Genomic DNA, 18884 nt, shown 5'->3' with positions numbered 1-18884 from the left:
ATAACATTAATATCGCTGTGCATATTATATATGCACAAAGTACTTAATGTGAGCAGAGACACGGGACAGTAGTTGTATCAAGCACACTCTCCTAGTTGTTTTTCTGTACTGAAAATACAATAATAAGTGCAGTTGTTTTCCATTAGCCTATATTTTTTATCTCTTTAATTTGTTTGTGCCAAAGACATTCTGGACTTTCTTTTAAATGCACTAAATGGAGTCTAATCATAGTATATACTGTTGAAATGAAGTATTGGCCATTTAAGTATAGCTTCAGTGCACTTAGCTATAGTCAACATCAAGGTAAAATTACATGTGCAATTTTGAATGGTAGCTTATTAACTAGGGCTGTCCAGGTAAATGCCCTTTGCCCTGTTAAAGACTGTTAAATGAATGTATATCAGCATGCACAACGAGACCAAAATAGAGTATGGTTCAAAAAGTAGTTTTGTTAGGTACAGTATATTCAAGGCTGACCTGCTACATATTGGGTAAGACTATACATTTTATATGAGCAGCATAGAGATCACAAGGAACAATATTACTTAATATTACTAGTACACATGTTTGCTGTTTTCACACCAATTACAAAAATGAGAACGTTTAAGATTTTTACCTGACATTTGCCTTGCGAAAGTTTTTTTGTTTTTAAATGTTCATATGGGTGATTCTTTTTTCTTTCTTTTTCGCAGGTTTGAATGCCATCATCTAGTTAACACAAACCAGGTGAGTAAATGTTGGTTATTAGAACTAATGTAAATCGAATATTGCTTTCTTTCATTGATTCTATAAGAAAATCATATTAAAGCTGGAATACACTAGGCGACATGACTTAAATCTGAACAGATTTTAAAACACAAGGGCCTAGTTTCACTGACAGGGCTTAGATTAAACCAGGAATAGGCTTTGGTTCAATTAGGACATTTAAGTAGCTTTTATAAACATGCCTTAGAAAAAAAAAACATTACTGGAGTGCATCTTGTGACAAAACAATGGCACTGACATATTTTAAGAAAAAGTACAAGTTCCTTAAATATAAGACTGCTCAAACATGCATTTTAGTCTGGGACTAGGCTTAAGCCTTGTCTGTGAAACCGGGCATATGCATTATACACCACCAAAGCGTTATTCCCTAGGCTAAGGCATTTTTCAAAAATGTTTCAATGGGAGTGGCACGTTTTTTAAAATGGCTTTGGGTAAAATGCAGCTGCCCAATCACAGTGGAGGAAGGGCGGGACACTGAAGACAACAACAAGCACAGAAATGGAACAAAATCAGTGAAAACAAGAGCCAGAGCAAGTACTTTGCACTGTATCAACATTTTTACTGTTTTTATTTTTATGTTCAGAAACAAACTATCTGGGAAATCAAATACTAGTAACACTTTCATGGATATTCCGTATCATGGCACACATCATCTCAACTGAAAAAAAAAAAGAAGTTTTATTTAACAAAGTTCGGGAGGAGCACGTTCAGCCTGTGAACCAACCAATCAGCGCAAGAGTAAGCCGGTATATATAGCCGTCTCTCACCTCTGTCCCGCAAGCATCCCTCCACATCCCTCCACCTCCACGACCCATTGCCTCACTCTTGGCTGTTTCTATCCCAGCCAAGGAAGGTGAGTACTCTGGGTTTGGGCCAAATTCCAAGCTCTGAGCCCTACCCCGAACAGCACGGCAAATACGCATAAATTACTATATTTGATTTCATGTACGTGTAAACTCGTGAAAGCACTCTCAAGCGCCTGCAGCAAGGTATTTTTAAAGGGGCACTGACATTTTCAGCTGGCTAAAGATGCTTTGGTGGACACATGGCCTAACAAACTCACGCAGAAACATGCAACTCATTGCTAGAAGACACATGAAAAATGAAAACAACGCGTGTTCTTAAAACGACTAAAAATTTCAAACATATTTGACATCTTCCTACTGAATGGAATCATAGTCTGAAAAAAAACCTTAAATCTGTGCCCACTGTACACATTGTTTTCAGTGAAATCTGTCAACTCCGAAGGCTCAACATCTGCAGACTAGCTCTGACTTTCGGTAACTAGCATTGACGCCTCCAGACTGCAAATAGTGGCAGAAAAAAACTGTGCAAAAGCCGTGTAGTGGCTCCTTTGCTATGGCTCCTTTTAGTGCAGCTGCCCTGCCACAAAGCTTGCTAGCATTTCACATTCACAATCTGTTACAAAATGTCACATTTTCAGATGCAATGTTGAATGAACAATTTACACTTCACTAATACTACAACTTGACATATTCATCTGGTATTACAAAGTCTATCAAAACATTATTGTTACTCTGCTCTGCTTTACAGCAGGTGCCATGAACAGACAGATTTTTCAGATATGTGGTCAAATCACATTAACCCTTCTGCTGATGACTGTCCCAGTTGTTCGGAGCAGGAAGGTTCTCGTTTTTCCTGTGGATGGCAGTCACTGGGTCAACATGAACATCTTGATTGAAGCACTTCATGCCAAAGGTCACAATGTTACAGTCATTCGGACGGCAGACAGCTGGTACATCAAAGAATTCTCACCTCACTACACATCTATCACTCTGAATTCACCTGGAGGATTTGATGAAGAATTCATTGAAACATTTGCATCCAGACTTATGGAGATTATGAGGACGGGTTCCACATGGGCTCGTCTGAGGCTGGAGCTAGAGATGTGGGAAAATATTTTAAAGATGTATAAAATAGAAAGTGAGATGATAGTCAACATGTTTGAAGACCAGAAGCTAATTCAGTCCTTAAAAGATGCCAAATATGATTTGATTCTAACAGATCCCGTCAAGTTTGGAGGCATTCTATTGAGTCATTATCTCGAACTGCCCATTGTCTTCAATGCCCGTTGGACAGTTTACAATGAAGGTCATTTTGCGATAGCTCCTTCACCACTTTCTTATGTTCCTTTACCAATGCTGGGGTTATCAGACCGCATGAGTTTCTTGGAAAGAGTGAAGAATGTTGTGATGTACATCATAACTGGAACACAAGTTGCTTTCATGATTGCTCCACATTATAATGCACTTTGTGAACGCTTTGTTGGTCCCGGAGTATCTTTCTTTTCTTTAATCCAGGGTGCTGATCTGTGGCTCCATAGAGTTGATTTTATTTTTGAATTCCCACGTCCCACTATGCCAAACATCGTATACATGGGAGGATTTCAGTGCAAACCATCAAAGCCTCTTCCACAAGACCTGGAGGACTTTGTGCAGAGCTCTGGTGAGCATGGTGTCATCATCATGTCTCTGGGCACTATCATTGGTCAGCTTCCTGATGATGTGGCTGAGGCAATTGCTGAAGCTTTTGCAGAACTTCCACAGAAGTTCATCTGGAAGTACAAAGGAAAGAGACCATCTACACTCGGGAACAACACCTTAATGATGGACTGGATGCCTCAGAATGATCTTCTGGGTCATCCTAAGACCAGAGCCTTTGTGGCACATGGAGGAACCAATGGAATTCAAGAAGCCATCTACCACGGGGTGCCAATCATTGGATTTGGGCTGATTTTTGACCAGCCTGATAATCTTGCAAAAATGAGAGTAAAGGGTGTAGCCAAGAATGTAGACTTTGCCACAGTGGATAAGGACTCCTTCCTTAAAACTGTCAAAGAGGTTCTTTATGAGCCCTCTTATCGGGAGAACATGCAGAGGCTCTCAAGGCTTCACAAGGACGTCCCAGTGAAGCCTCTGGACAACGCCATCTTCTGGATTGAGTTTGTTATGAGGCACAAAGGTGCCGCTCACTTGCGCACAGAGTCTTACAAAATGCCCTGGTACTCTTATCACTCTGTTGATGTCATACTGTTCCTGCTTTCTGCTCTGGCACTCATAATCATGACTATATATGCAGTTATCAGATATGTCTGCTGCAGAATATGCATGAGAAAAACAAAAAACAAAAGCGAATGATTTTTAAATAAATTGACATTTTACTTAAGACTAGAGTCTCTATAGCGGTTTCTGTTTCTGACTATATTCAAACCTATTTTCATCTTGTGCAAACATCTGTCATTTATTGCATCACAGCATTCAGTGGTCAGATATTTCTTAATATTCACCATCTTGCGTCTCAGTTTTTGACTGTATTCATACTCTGTTGTAGTTTTTTTCTCTGCTCCTGATCACCCTGTCATCATTTATTTTGTAATAAAAACCAGCTGAACGTACGTGAATCTTTATATACATTATGTATGGAGCCCCTAGCAGGGGTGTCCAAACTCAGTTCCTGGATGGCCACAGCCCTGCAGAGTTTAGCTCCAACTCACGGGGTTGAAGATTTCTAGTGATCCTAAAGAGCTTGATTAGCTGGATCAGGTGTGTTTAATTAGGGTTGGAGCTAATCTCTGCAGGGCTGTGGCACTCCAGGAATTGAGTTTGAGGCTGTTGCCCTAAAGCAGGGGTGTCCAAACTCTGTCCTGGAGGGCCACTGTCCTGTAGAGTTTAGCTCCTACTTGCTTCAACACACTTGCCTGAAAGTTTCTAGTATGCCTAAGGCCTTGATTAGCTGCTTCAGGTGTGTTTAATTGGGGTTGGAGCAAAACTCTCCAGGACAGGGGCCCTCAAAGGGCAGGATTGAACACCCCTGCCCTAAAGGGATATGGTGGTGGAAACAAATATGAGATGGGAGAAAAAATATATTTCAAAACGTTTGAGTTCCTCTGAGAAACTGCGTTCTCTTGCAAAGAATTCAAAAGTTTTACGAGGGAATGCAAAGTAAAGTTCCTCAGGGAATGCAAAACATTGTGAGAGAACACAAAAGCATTGACACATTTTCTTTTTTAATATATATTTTAAACTGAATTTATTCCTGTGATGGCAAAGCTGAATTTTCAGCACCATTACTCCAGTCTTCAGTGTCACATGATCCTTCAGATGATTTGGTGCTCAAGAATGATATATATTTTCAGGGTTATTTGATTAATAGAAAGTTTAAAAGAACAGGGTTTATTTGAAATATACATTTTTGTAACATAATACATGTCTTTACTGTCACTTTTGATCAATTTAATGCATCCTTGCTGAATAAAAGTATTAATTTATTTTCTTTCTATTTAAAAAAAAAAATAGTACTGACCCCAAATGCTTGAACTGTAATTAGATCTCAATTATAGGGCAGTGGATTAATGAATAATATATTGTTCATTAAATTGGGTGACCAGAAGAGCACAGTGCCTGTTGTCCCTTTCAAATTATGTTGTGATAGAGTAAAAAGAAAAGGCCAAGTACCCATAATCCAGCACTTGATAGAACAAAAAGTGCTCTCATCACAAGAGTTCTTATTAAATCAGTTTCACATTAAAATCCCAAGCATTACAGTAGTTTACTAAAAGATACAAACAGAGCGTGACAGGAAATTTACAACCCAGTCCATCAAAGTATACCAATAAAGATTATAAACAGATACAATTGCAGCTAAAATGTCTCCCAAAGTTGTTATTAATGTATTGTATGATTTTTTTATACCTTCCTGGACTTAACATTGTGCTAATTTGTTAAAATTCTAATATCTAGATAGTTTGGGGTTTTATGGCCTTTACTTTGTGTTGCAACTTGACAAATTCATTGTTTAAATAGATCACATGACTGTGACTTTAGATTTTCTACTATTCTCGTTGAAATAAATGTATTGAATGCAATATCCCCTTCTCTGTTCTTACAGAATTACAAAAAGAAACATGACTTCTACTACTGTACAAACAGCATAGTTAACTAGCTTAGCAAGTTCAAGTGAAGTGGACACTTTGTAGCTTAGCATGTCACCACTTACAGTCAAAATATTAGGGTTACAGAGGAATGCTTTTATATATATATATATATATATATATATATATATATATATATATATATATATATAAAAAAAAAAATATTAACATCCTAAAATACATAATGCCATTTTTTTTAAAGTATTATTATTTGTGAAAATCTTGTAAAACCTCTGGCCAAAAAATAGGAGTCACTTCTTTCCTTTCCTTTACTTTCCTTTCCTTTCCTTTCCTTTCCTTTTTTTTTTTTTTTTTGGTACAGCTAAATTCTAGGTTTTCTTAGATAATGCATATATGCAACTCATTTTAAGATGTGCTTGTTCTCTTGCTTTGTAACAGGAACAATGAACAGACAGGTTTTTCAGGTGCTTGGACCAATCACGCTAACCCTTCTGCTGACGACTGTCCCAGTTGTTCAGAGCGGGAAGGTTCTCGTCTTTCCTGTGGATGGCAGTCACTGGGTCAACATGAACATCTTGGTTGAAGCACTTCATGCCAGAGGTCACAATGTTACAGTCATTCGGATGTCAGACAGCTGGTACATCAAAGAATTCTCACCTCACTACACATCAATCAATCTCAAGTCTGAAGGAGGATTTAGTGAAGAATTCCTGGAGATGTTTGCATCCAGACTTATGGAGATTCTAAGGACGGGTTCCACATGGGCTCATCTGAAGCTGGAGATAGAGATGTGGGAAAGTTCTTTGAAGATTATTAAAACAGAAAGTGAGATGATAGTCAACATGATTGAAGACCAGGAGCTAATGCAGTCCTTAAAAGATACCAAGTATGATTTGATTCTAACAGATCCAGCCATGTTTGGAGGTGTCATATTGGGTCATTATCTCAAACTGCCCATTGTCTACAATGTTCGTTGGACAATGTATGGTGAGGCTCATTTTGCAATAGCTCCTTCACCACTTTCATATATTCCTTTTCCAATGGTGGAGTTATCAGACCGCATGAGCTTTCTTCAAAGAGTGAAGAATGTAGTGATGTACACTGTAGCTGAAGCACAAGGCGCGTTCCTGTTTGCTCCACATTATAATGCTCTTTGTGAACGGTTCATTGGCCCAGGAACATCCTACTTTTCTTTAATTCAGAGTGCTGATCTGTGGCTCCATAGAGTTGATTTTATTTTTGAATTCCCACGTCCCACTATGCCAAACATCGTCTACATGGGAGGATTTCAGTGCAAGCCATCAAAGCCTCTTCCTCAAGACCTGGAGGACTTTGTGCAGAGCTCTGGTGAGCATGGTGTCATCATCATGTCTCTGGGCACTCTCATTGGTCAACTTCCTGATGATGTGGCTGAGGCAATTGCTGAAGCTTTTGCAGAACTTCCACAGAAGATCATCTGGAGGTATAAAGGAAAGAGACCATCTGCACTCAGGAACAACACCTTAATGATGGACTGGATGCCTCAGAATGATCTTCTGGGTCATCCTCAGACCAGAGCCTTTGTGGCACATGGAGGAACCAATGGAATACAAGAAGCCATCTACCACGGGGTGCCAATCATTGGATTTGGGCTGATTTTTGACCAGCCTGATAATCTTTCTAAAATGAGAGTAAAGGGTGTAGCCAAGAATGTAGACTTTGCCACAGTGGATAAGGACTCCTTCCTTGAAACCGTCAAAGAGGTCCTTTATGAGCCCTCTTATCGGGAGAACATGCAGAGGCTCTCAAGGCTTCACAAGGACGTCCCAGTGAAGCCTCTGGACAATGCCGTCTTCTGGATTGAGTTTGTTATGAGGCACAAAGGTGCCGCTCACTTGTGCACAGAGTCTTACAAAATGCCCTGGTACTCTTATCATTCTGTTGATGTCATACTGTTCCTGCTTTCTGCTCTGGCACTCATAATCATGACTATATATGCAGTTATCAGATATTTCTGCTGCAGAATATGCATGAGAAAAACAAAAAACAAATTTGAATGAATGTTTTATGTACTATTATTATAATTAAATTTTTGTAAATTAAATTAATTCACCAACGTTTTTTATTTGGTGGGTGATACGCTACAAATCCTGTAACAAATCTGTACTTTAGAGGGTGTGTGAAACCCTTTCTTTATACAATAATGTATCTTTCCTATCTTTTTACATTGGTACAGTTTGAATGCTTACATTTCTCTAGAATGAAGGCTTCATCAATATAAATATAATTTATGTATATACAGATAATAATAAAATCATCTAAGGATTTTGGTTGTCTTGTCAGACAGTATAATATGTTTTCTTACAAATATCTCAATCCAAAAACAAGTGATAAGGACCACACACACACACACACACACACACACACACACACACACACACACACACACACACACACACACACACACACACACACACACACACACACACACACACACACACACACACACACACACACACACACACACACACACACACACACACAAACAGTGTTGTGATATAGGAATTGCAGTTAAATTAAGTTCTTTCATGACACCTCTCTGAGTGTTTGGCATGGTAATGACAATGTTGATATGTTTGGTCTTGGTGGAATAGATCTGCTACGCTGCTGCTGCAGAGCAAGGACGGGCCTTGCTACTGCAAATACATACACAACTCGCTACTGTCAGCAAGTAAAACATGCTGCTGTTGTACATGAATTACCCCCCAAATGAGCAGGTGACAATGATATTTGAACAATAGTAGTCTACTGTACATCAGAAAATCCCCCATCATGCAGGAGACAAAGAGATGACGATTCACCCCAACACCCGCAAAAAAATATTTGTACTGCTGCTCTGAAGAGCCATAGGAACCGCGTGTATGTGTACCTGGCCCTTTAGTTTTGAGTATAAGAAATGGGGCATATGCTTGGTCTTGGCGGACTAGATCTGCCCTATTCCCCCAAGAAGATCTAGCCATTAGACATGTGGGCTGCCATGAGGTGCCTGGACTATGTGTTCTTGAGCCAAAAGGCTCAAACATATCCAATTAGAACGCACATTATGTGTGGTTTTAACAATGATATCACATTGCAGGCTAATAGAGATCAGAAAAGAAACCCCCAACGACCACCTCAGCAAATAATATGATGACACACCACATTTCTTTATAAGAGTGTCCCGAAATTGATTATACCCTGGATCGTAGAGTAAAAAAAGTTTGTGAACCTCTGCTCTAAAGAGTTGGAAGTGCTCAAGGTACCTTTCCTGCAGAATCACTACACATGCAAGAAGCCAATAAAACCCAATGTCACCCTTGTTTATAATGGAAAACCATTCTTTTTATTTTGATATTGTATTGAATATATTCACATTGGTTGTTGTACTCATGGAAGTAGTATTCAAAGAGGTATACTAGTCCACAAAAAAAAACTAAATCATAAAAAACGTCTCGGTTACATATGTAACCCTCGTTCCCTGAGGAGGGAACAGAGACGTATGTTAGTGACTAACGAATGGGGGTTTCGCTTAGAAGCCTATTACCTTCGAGAATATAACAGCGCCCAATGGCGTGCCAATGCCATGGGCATGCGGAATTTGCATGCGTAACTCCGCCCCACCTCGTGGGTATATAAGGAAGTACGCTGGCAACATCGCATTATGTATCTGCTGCGGAGCCAAGATCTGAACTCCACTTTCCAGCAGCACAGCTGACGTGGCAACGGAACGTATGTCTCCGTTCCCTCCTCAGGGAACGAGGGTTACATACGTAACCGAGACGTTCCCTTTCGTTCAGTCACTACGACGTACGTTAGTGACTAACGAATGGGGGTTCCAATATAACAGCGCCACTCAGCTGTCTTCCAGTGCCCTGCGTAAGTGTGAGATCCCGCCATATAAGGGCCGAAGGACTCCCACTTATCACAGGAATACCAAGGTACAATGGGAAGCATATTCCAGTGGAGATATGCCAAAATGACTACCCGTAGGGAGGACTTAGAGAGTACACATATGACCCGCTAAGGGCTGCATATGGGAGTACTCTAGGGTACCAGCCGAAGGTGGATTTTTAATCCTAGGGGTGGCAGGGGTTTGCCAAGGGAAATACACCTGCTCACTGAGGAGGCTTACGGTGGAAATACTCGTGTGGGGGTTCCCGGAGGGGAACCATGCACACGGGGCACCTGGACGGACATGAGGGTCTGGGATCGAAAGGGCAGACTGAACTGATGTCGGCTTCGAAAGTGCTGGAGGAACTCAGGGCTCTCGGGGAGCTCACCTGAGGAGAATATCGCACGTATCCAGTCTGTGGAGTGGAATGGCGAGCAAGCGGAAGACACCTGAGCCTGGTCCATTACCGGCCACTAGTAGAGGCGAGTACATAGCCGGACACTGGCTCAACTCAGAGATTGTAGAATCTGGCAAATGTGTTAGGTGTCGCCCAGCCTTCAGCTCTGCAGATGTCTGTTAGCGAGGCGCCATGCGCTAGAGCCCAAGAGGAGGCCACACTCTGGGTGGAGTGTGCCCTCACACCAAGGGGACATGGTCGACCTTGCTGCTGGTAAGCCAAAACAATGGTGTCCACAGTGAGACAACCTCTGCTTTGAGAGAGCTCTTCCCTTCCGCTCTCCACCATAACAGACAAAGAGCTGGTCTGAGGTCCTGAAACACTGCTTCATGTCTACGTAAGCGCTTCGTCAACCGAAAATGCCTGCAGGTCCCCGACCCTCTTAACGGAGGCAAATGCGGTCAGCAGAGCCGTCTTCATTGACAGGAACTTAATATCAACCGACCGCAAAGGCTCAAAGGGAGGCCTTTGCAGAGCACTTAAGACTACTGAGAGGTCCCAAGAGGGAACGAGAGGAGAGCGAGGAGGATTCAGTCTCCTCGCCCCCCTCAGGAACCTGATGATCAGGTCATGCTGACTTACCTTTTTGTCCCCCAAGAGATCGTGATGGGCAGATATTGCAGCCACATACACTTTAAGGGTGGAGGGAGACCCCTCTTGGAGGAACGAGATTACGGACCCGATCAGGCATTTCCAGGGGTCTTCTTGGTGGGAAGAGCACCAGGTGACGAAGAGGTTCCACTTCAACGCCGTGTCATGTCGTGTAGACTCTGCCCTAGCGGAAGTGATGGTGGCGACCACCGCAGGTGGTAGGCCACTCAAACCTGCCGCGTACCGTCCAGAAGCCACACGTGGAGCTTCCAGAATGCTGGACGTGGGTGCCTGTCTCTGAGTAAGGAGGTCCGGTCTCAGAGGAATAGGCCAGGGAGGGGCTGTCGCAAGGAGTAGCAGTTCTGAGAACCAGGTCTGGCCGTGCCAATACGGGGCGACCATCATGACCTGCTCCTTGTCCTCCCTGCTACTTGTCCTCCCTGATCTTGCACAGTACTCGTGCGAGAAGGCTCACTGGGGGGAACGCATATAAGCGTAGGCCCCGCGGCCAGCTGTGCGCTAGTGCATCCGTGCCGAGCATGCCCTCAGTCAGGGAATAATACAGGCTGCAATGGGAAGAGACGTGGGAGGCAAACAGATCTACCTGTGCGTCACTGAACTGTTCCCAAATCAGCTGGACCATCTGGGGATGGAGTCTCCATTCTCCAGGAAGTGGCTGAATCCGTGAGAGCTCGTCGGCTGCACGGTTCAGGTCTCCTGGGATGTGGACAGCACAAAGGAACCTCTGGTGCTTCTGACTCCATAGGACGATATGGCGGGCAAGTTGAGACATTCGGCGGGAGCGTAGACCACCCTGTCGGTTGATGTACGCTACTGTGGCCGTGTTGTCTGCCGGACTAGCCCGTGCTGACCCCTCAGCAACGCTCGGAAGCGGTGCAGGGTGAACCATACTGCCAGTAACTCGAGGCAATTGACATGCAGAAGGCGCTGGGGTCCTGTCCAGGAGCCCGCGGCTGCTTGTCCATTGCACATGGCACCCCAGCCCGTGGATGAGGCATCTGTTGACACAACAATATGCCTGGAAACTCGTTCTAAGGACACTCGGGTCCGTAGAAAACTGAGGTTCGACCACGGGGAGAGAGTCTGTAAGCAGGCCCAAGTCACTGGGACCCGGAGCGTGCCAGACTGCCATGCCCATCTCGGGACTCGATGTAGCAATCCGAGCGGTGTTACCACGGCTGCAGATGCCATATGCACCAGGAGCCTCTGAAATAGTTTCAGTGGAACCGCACTCTTGCTCTCGATTTGATGGAGACAAGTCAGCAGAGACTGCGTGCGCTCGCTCGTAAGCTGCGCGCACATGGCGACCGAGTCGATATCCATACCGAGAAAAGAGATCCTCTGCACGGGGCAAAGTTTGCTCTTTTCCCAGTTGACCCGAAGTCCCAGACGGGCTAAGTGATGGAGCACTAGATCTCTGTGTTCGCAAACCTGCTCTCGAGAGTGACTCATTATGAGCCAGTCGTCAAGGTAGTTCAGGATGCGAACCCCGTGCTGCCGGAGAGGCGCAAGGGCTGCCTCAACAATTTTCGTAAAGACGCCAGGGGACAGAGATAGCCCGAATGGGAGGACCGCGTACTGATATGCCCGCCCCTCGAAAGCAAACCGTAGGAACGGTCTGTGTCGAGGTAGGATGGAGACATGGAAGTAGGCGTCCTTCAGGTCGATCGCTGCAAACCAATCGTCCCGACGAACGCATTCGAAAAGGCGTTTCGCTGTCAACATCTTGAATGGAAGCCTGTGAAGGTAACAGTTCAAGATGCGCAGGTCCAGGATCGGTCGTAACCCACCGGTCTTTTTGGGTACAATGAAGTAGGGGCTGTAGAACCCGGACTTCATCTCGGCTGGAGGGACAGGCTCGATCGCACCCTTCGCATTGCCTCAGTCTGCTTTTGGGCGTTTGAAAACTGTTGGGCAAAGTTTTCAACCGCGGGGCCGAAGAGGCCAGCCTGGGATATGGGGGCATCGAGGAACCGTGTCCGCTTGCTGTCCTGCATATCGGCCAGGTTTAGCCACAAATGTCGCTCCTGGACCACATTTGTGGACATCACTTGACCCAGGGAGCGTGCGGTCACCTTCGTCGCCTGGAGGTGCATGTCCCTGAGGATCCTGGCCTGGTAGACCTGGAGGATCGCCATGGCATGCAAAGAGGCGGCAGCCTGCCCCGCAGCTCTGTACGATTTCGCCACCAAGGTTGATGTGAATCGACAGGCTTTGGAGGGGTGCTTAGGATCGCCACGCCAAGTTGAAGCGCTATGCGGACACAGCTGCATCTCTACAGATCACTCAACTGTGGAGACCCCAGTGTACCCGTTGGCCGTGGCCCCATCAAGGGTGGAGAAGGCAGAGGAGGTCGCCGAACGGTCACGGGAAGACAACGGGGACTTCCAGGACCCCTCCTCATGCAGCTCGGGAAAGAAAGGTATTCGAGGCAGGGACTGACGGGTGTCAGCGCGGGCTCCCAAAAACCAATCATCGAGCCGCGAGCGCTCGGGACAGGGCGGAGGGTTCCACTCTATCCCCAGACTCACGGCTGCCCGAGACAGCATGGCTGTCAGCTCTGGGTCCGACTCGGGCAATGCTGGCGTGCCCGAAGGCGGCAGCACAGCCGAGTCATCATCCTCAGAGGACTCGAGCCCACCTTGTGATGCAGTGACCGACATCGCATCATCCTCCGGAGCGCCAAACGAGATACGCGGGGGGGCCGGAGCAGGCCCCGCGATCTCCGCCTGGACTCTCGCGGGTTGCGAAGCGCTAGAGGGGGGTGTGCGCCGAGGCATGAGCATCGGGGCTTTGTTCCACACCATCACCCTCAAGTACCGCTCCTCGAGGGAACGGTAGATCGGGGAATGGTAGAGGGGACTCTCACTTCATTACGAAGATCATGGAGTCTCGACCACAGCACCGCGATGGTCATGTTCCCGCAGTGGGAACATGACTCATCCACAAATGCTGCTTGAGCATGCTGAACGCCCAAGCACACCAAGCAGAGATTGTGCCCATTGGAAAATGACAACGACCGGCCACACCCAGAAGTACACGGGCGAGACATCCTGAAAAGGACGTGCCACGTGTAAGCTCTTTTATGAGAGGAAAGCCTCGCAGAGAACGCTAAAGCGCCTAGGGACCACACACCAGCTGTCTAGCGGACCACTGCGCAGATCAGCAGGCAGGCAGAATGCGATCACTGGAACGCACCGTTGACACCAACGCCTCTGGAAAGCTGATCGTCTCGAAGGCTGACGAAGACTACTACTTGATACTCTTGAGATACTCTTGGCTCCAAATCAGAAAAATAATGCGATGTTGCCAGCGTACTTCCTTATATACCCACGAGGTGGGGCAGAGTTACGCATGCAAATTCTGCATGTCCATGGCATTGGCACGCCATTGGGCGCTGTTATATTCTCGAAGGTAATAGGCTTCTAAGCAAAACCCCCATTCGTTAGTCACTAACATACGTCATAGTGATTGAACGAAAGGGAACTAGATAACCATGACGCTCTTATTGATAAGACTTATTGTCTCACAGCTAAGCCTTCCTCAGGGAGAGTCACATGACAGCTGATAGGTGATTATGTGATTTACTGAATAAATAATTACTTATAAATTAAAAAAAATTATTCAAGCTTGTGTGTTACTCTCTACCTTTGGTCATTGTTTAAGCCAGGTATACTAACTAGTTGGAAACTTTATACTTTGTTGGTTTCAGACTTTGTTGGATTAATGCATTTGCAGATTGTTAAAAAGAAAGGTTTTTTTTGTTTTTTGTTTTTTGTTAATGGGTTAGTCCAACCAAAAATGAAAATGTCATCATTTACTCAACTTCATGTTGTGCCAAACCCAAACAGTAAAGGGAGTTCTAGTTTGTACCATAAACGTAATGTTAAATAGTAGATCATTAACTAGATCTTTGGAGGTAAAGGCCCCATGCCCTTTAAAGATTGTTTAATGAACTTTCACTCACATATATAAATAGATGTTGACATGCATAGCCAGGACAAAGGCTGTGCTTGTAGTTGGATGACTTGCACTCGTTTCAACAAAAGTTAACCAAGTAGATTTTCCATTATTCACAATGATGGGTGAGAATTTTTTTCGAGTGGTGATTTAGATTACAGCCCGGAAAAAGTACTGTGTAAGCAAAAATGAATTTACAGCATTACACTATAATCACAGCTAGAAAGTTACGCTATAAAATCGTTCCCTTTCGAGGGAACTCGCACTGCATCGGGACGACGCTTTGGGGATGCTCCCTTAGCATCAGCGAATCTGAAACCAGAATGCCAACTAGGCCAATCCGATTGGCGTGCGTGATGACGTCATTGTGACGGCATACCCGGAAGTATAAAAGGGGAGCTGGAACGTAATGGCGGTAGTTATTGCTCTTCAGCAAGCGCTATCTGTCAAACTGTCTGTCTATTTACTGTTGTATGTCAGTGAAAGTGTGTGATTGAAATGAAGTGTGAAAAAGTGAGAGAGTTCAAGCAGTGTGTGCATCCTTGCCCTCGCTACATGTCGGGCTCGGATACACACCTGCTGTGTGTGCACTGCCTGGGCGTTCAGCATGCTCGAGCGGCTCTCGAGGGAGCCGCTTGTGAGCATTATGAAAGCTGACGCTCAGAGTGCTCCGCTCTCGGCGTGAGCCCCGTGGATCGGTCCCGCATCCGCCGAGGCGGTGCGGCGAGGCTGGTCATGGGGCTCACGGATGGACTGTCAGCGGGACTGGGACTGCTGAGGCATTTTCCCAGTCTTTATCTGACAGTTCAGATGTTCTTCTTCCCCGTGTGGAAGCCCGCGCTGCGGCTTCTTCCCCCGGGGCGGAGGACGCGATGTGTGAGAGGTCTGATTCTGAGGAATTAGACGTACTCAGCATCGAGGCAGTCAAAGTCATAAGCACTTCTTAAATATGCAAGATTCCATCCACGCGATTGCTGGAAAAAAAAAAAAAGGAAAAAAAGGCAGCGCGCAGGTTATGGGTCTGCAATTAATGTGAACACACGCGATCGGTGTGCATGAGATACTGGTTGGCTTAACGGACGAGTCCGTATAGTAAAATAAATCAGTATTTGTCTGATATGGCTGCATTTAAGTCTGAGGATTTAAATGAGATATTATCTGACTCTGAGGAGTTAGATATTCAGTCATTTCAGACCATGTTTCACTGTATTGTGTGACACTGTTTGGCTTTTTTCTCGAGGGATGAAAGCCAATTGTATTATGACGGCTTGAACCACGTTGCTGAGGCAACGCGGGGTCTATGAGTCCGTATAAATACAAATAAAACAGTGTCGTCTGATTAATTACGGCTACATTTAATTCTAAGGAATTAAAATTAAATATGATCTAACTTTGAGGAGTTAGATATTCAGCCTATCATTCAGACTATGTTTCACCTTATTGTGGCTGCATTTAATTCTGAGGAATTAAATTGAAATATTATCTGACTTTGAGGAGTTAGATATATTTTTTATTCAGCCTATTATTCAGATCAGGTTGCACGGGTTTGGTGATTATGATGGCATTTAATTCCGAGGAATTGAGTGTCATGTTATCCGACTTTGATAAGTTGGATACTTTAATTCTGTCACCCAAGCGTGTTTAACTTGTGAACTGGATATTCATCTAAGATGGAGCCCTCCTGAAGTTGATGTCGTTCTCGCCGCCTTGTGGCCTGCGGGACACATCAGTTTCAGGCAATTGCTAATCGCAGTGTCCGCTCTAGGGTTGTGGCCCTGTTGAGCTGCTCCCTTAGATGAGGCCCCCTGCTGGCCAGCCCCCTCTCCCGGGTAGGAGCGATCGAGGTCGCCTCCCCTGTGGAGTTTTCGGGAATCGATGCTGTGTTCCCGCCGTCTAGTACGCTTCGGGCCACATCGTTTCCCCGTGCACGCGTGCTGCACCAGCCGCCTCTAGCAAGACTTGCGGTGGTCCAGCAAACGCGTACGCACACCGAAAATCTTCCTCGATTTCGCCCTGCCGGTAAGCCGCTTCAGGGGGTCGGGGAGGAGGCTCGGTTGACACCCGAGACCGGCCTCGAGAGGCTGGTTCCCTTAGCAGATTATCTCGGCGCATGGTTATGCCTCCGAATATATCAGCTTGGGGCCTGCGACTGTAGGAAGGGGCATACAGACTGCAGTCCGGTTACCTTCCCCTGAAGTTCAGTGGGGTGGTCTGGACGGCAGTGGTCCCTGGGCAGGTTCGGGTAATGGAACAGGAAGTTCACTCCCTGTTGGTAAGGAGGCCACAGAATGTGCTCCTCCGCCAGACAGGGAGTCCGGGTTCTACAGCCAGTACTTCATAGTTCCTAAGAGGGATGGCGAGTTGCATCCAACTTTAGACCGGAGGTACTTGAATCGTTCTCTGAGGAGATTCAGATTCAAGATGCTTAGCATTTCCTCCATTGTGATTCAGATCCAGTCTGAGGACTGGTCTGTCACGATGGGTCTGAAGAGGACGCATACTTCCCTGTATCCATCCTTCTGTGTCACAGGAAGTTCCTGAGGTTCGCTTTTTGGGGCAAAGCGTACCAATATCGGGTTCTTCCAGGCGGCCTGGTCTCTAAAATGAAGCTAGGCCACAGCATCACTGTGAAGCAGTTTAAGGCTGCTGGGGCTCATTGCGGCTGCGTCCAACAGAATATCTCTTGGCCTGCTGCATGAGACCCTTACAGTGGTAGCTGGGAATCAAGGGGTTTTCCTCGGGGGGGAAAACCATTCTGTATGATCAGGGTAACGCGCAGATGCCTTCGTTCCCTAGTCATATGGAAGAAACCTTGGTTTCTGTCCCAGGGGCCAGTGTTGGGAGCGTTCTGTTGCCGGTAATCCGTTTCAACAGGCGCCTCCCTCACTGGCTGGGACGTGGTTATGGGAAGTAAACCAGGTGGCTTTCCTTGAGGGGAAATCCATTCTGTATGATCAGGGTAACGCGCAGATGCCTTCGTTCCCTAGTCATATGGAAGAAACCTTGGTTTCTGTCCCAAGGGCCAGTGTTGGGAGCGTTCTGTTGCCGGGAATCCGTTTCAACAGATGCCTCCCTCACTGGCTGTGACGTGGTCATGGCGGCCGCTTTGCGAGAGGTCTGTGGGAGACCAGGCATTTCTCCTGGCACATCTACTGCCTGGAAATGCTGGCGGTCTACAAAGCTCTGAGGAGCTTTTTCCCGGACCTCCGCGGCCACCATGTACTGATACGGAGGTAAACCAGGTGGCTTTCCTTGAGGGGAAATCCATTCTGTATGATCAGGGTAACGCGCAGTGGCCTTCGTTCCCTAGTCATATGGAAGAAACCTTGGTTTCTGTCCCAAGGGCCAGTGTTGGGAGCGTCCTGTTGCCGGAAATCCGTTTCAACAGACGCCTCCCTCACTGGTTGGGGCACGGCAGGGGGGTTTGAGGTTGCGCCCTCTTTGCAGACTGGCGCATCACATCCTCCTGTGGTCCCAAGGGAAACTGTTGTCCATCAGGGCAATGTATGTCCCGGGGGTCCAAAATCAGGGAGCAGACATCCTGTCGAGGCAGGGGCTGAGGCCCGGGGAGTGGCGACTCCACCCAGAGGTGGTGGAGGCCATATGCAAGAGGTTCGGCCCAGTGGAAGTGGATCTGTTTGCGTCTCGAGAGACGTCCCACTGTCCACTGTGGTTTTCCCTCACGCATCCAGCTCCGCTGGGGCTGGATGCCATGGTGCAGACGTGGCCGAGGCTGCGTCTGTACGCATTTCCCCCGATTGCTCTGCTCCCGGGAGTCCTGGAAAGGGTCCGTCGACAGGGGGTCAGTCTACTTCTGGTAGCACCCCGTTGGCCGACTCGAGTTTGGTTCTCGGATATCATAGCTCTGCTAGCAGGTCAGCCGTGGGAGATTCCTCTGAGGAGGGATCTCCTATCTCAGGCGGCGGGTACGATATTTTACCCCCGCCCGGAGATTTGGAACCTGTGGGTCTGGCCCCTGAGGGGACCAGGTTCATAGAGGCTGGCCTATCGGCAGACGTGATAGAGACCTTACTCAGCTCCAGGGCTCCGTCTACGAGGAGACTGTACAGCTTCAAGTGGAATGTATTTTCCACTTGGTGCAGAGAACGTGAGGTGGACCCAGTTAACTGCCCAGTGGCTTCAGTGCTGGAGTTCCTCCAAGATCGTTTCTCTGCAGGGCTTACCCCGTCCACACTCAAGGTGTACGTGGCTGCCATTGCGGCTTTCCACACTCCTTTGGGTGATGGGCCTCTGGGTAGGCACCAGCT

The 18884-nt window shown here is 46.2% G+C and overlaps 3 protein-coding genes across 3 annotated transcripts in view; all 3 read left to right on the top strand.

Moving 5' to 3' along the window:
- Positions 1-18884, top strand: part of LOC307123293 (UDP-glucuronosyltransferase 2A3-like) — a 34595-nt gene that overhangs the window by 8579 nt on the left and 7132 nt on the right. The window contains exon 2 of the mRNA XM_079811785.1: positions 693-726. The gene's annotated coding sequence lies outside the window, so the exon portion shown is untranslated. The remainder of the gene's footprint in view (positions 1-692; positions 727-18884) is intronic.
- LOC307123295 (UDP-glucuronosyltransferase 2C1-like) lies at positions 426-4179 on the top strand. The gene is made up of 3 exons (XM_079811787.1): positions 426-491; positions 693-726; positions 2320-4179. Exon 3 carries the CDS (start codon positions 2328-2330, stop codon positions 3921-3923), a length of 1596 nt encoding a protein of 531 aa, XP_079667913.1. The 5' UTR covers positions 426-491; positions 693-726; positions 2320-2327; the 3' UTR covers positions 3924-4179.
- Positions 6121-7716, top strand: LOC307123294 (UDP-glucuronosyltransferase 2C1-like; the record flags this gene model as incomplete). Its single annotated transcript, XM_079811786.1, has 1 exon — positions 6121-7716. The coding sequence occupies one exon, from the start codon at positions 6121-6123 to the stop codon at positions 7714-7716; it is 1596 nt and encodes a 531-aa protein (XP_079667912.1).

The sequence above is a fragment of the Gobio gobio genome (assembly GCF_949357685.1).
Source record: "Gobio gobio genome assembly, chromosome: 3".
In the NCBI taxonomy this organism is placed as follows: domain Eukaryota; kingdom Metazoa; phylum Chordata; class Actinopteri; order Cypriniformes; family Gobionidae; genus Gobio; species Gobio gobio.
This window is presented reverse-complemented; position numbering and strand designations above follow the sequence as displayed.

What these genes read in the sequence shown, in the direction of transcription:
- LOC307123295 (XM_079811787.1), top strand. Translation starts at nt 2,328, where the DNA reads ATGAACAGACAGATTTTTCAGATATGTGGTCAAATCACATTAACCCTT.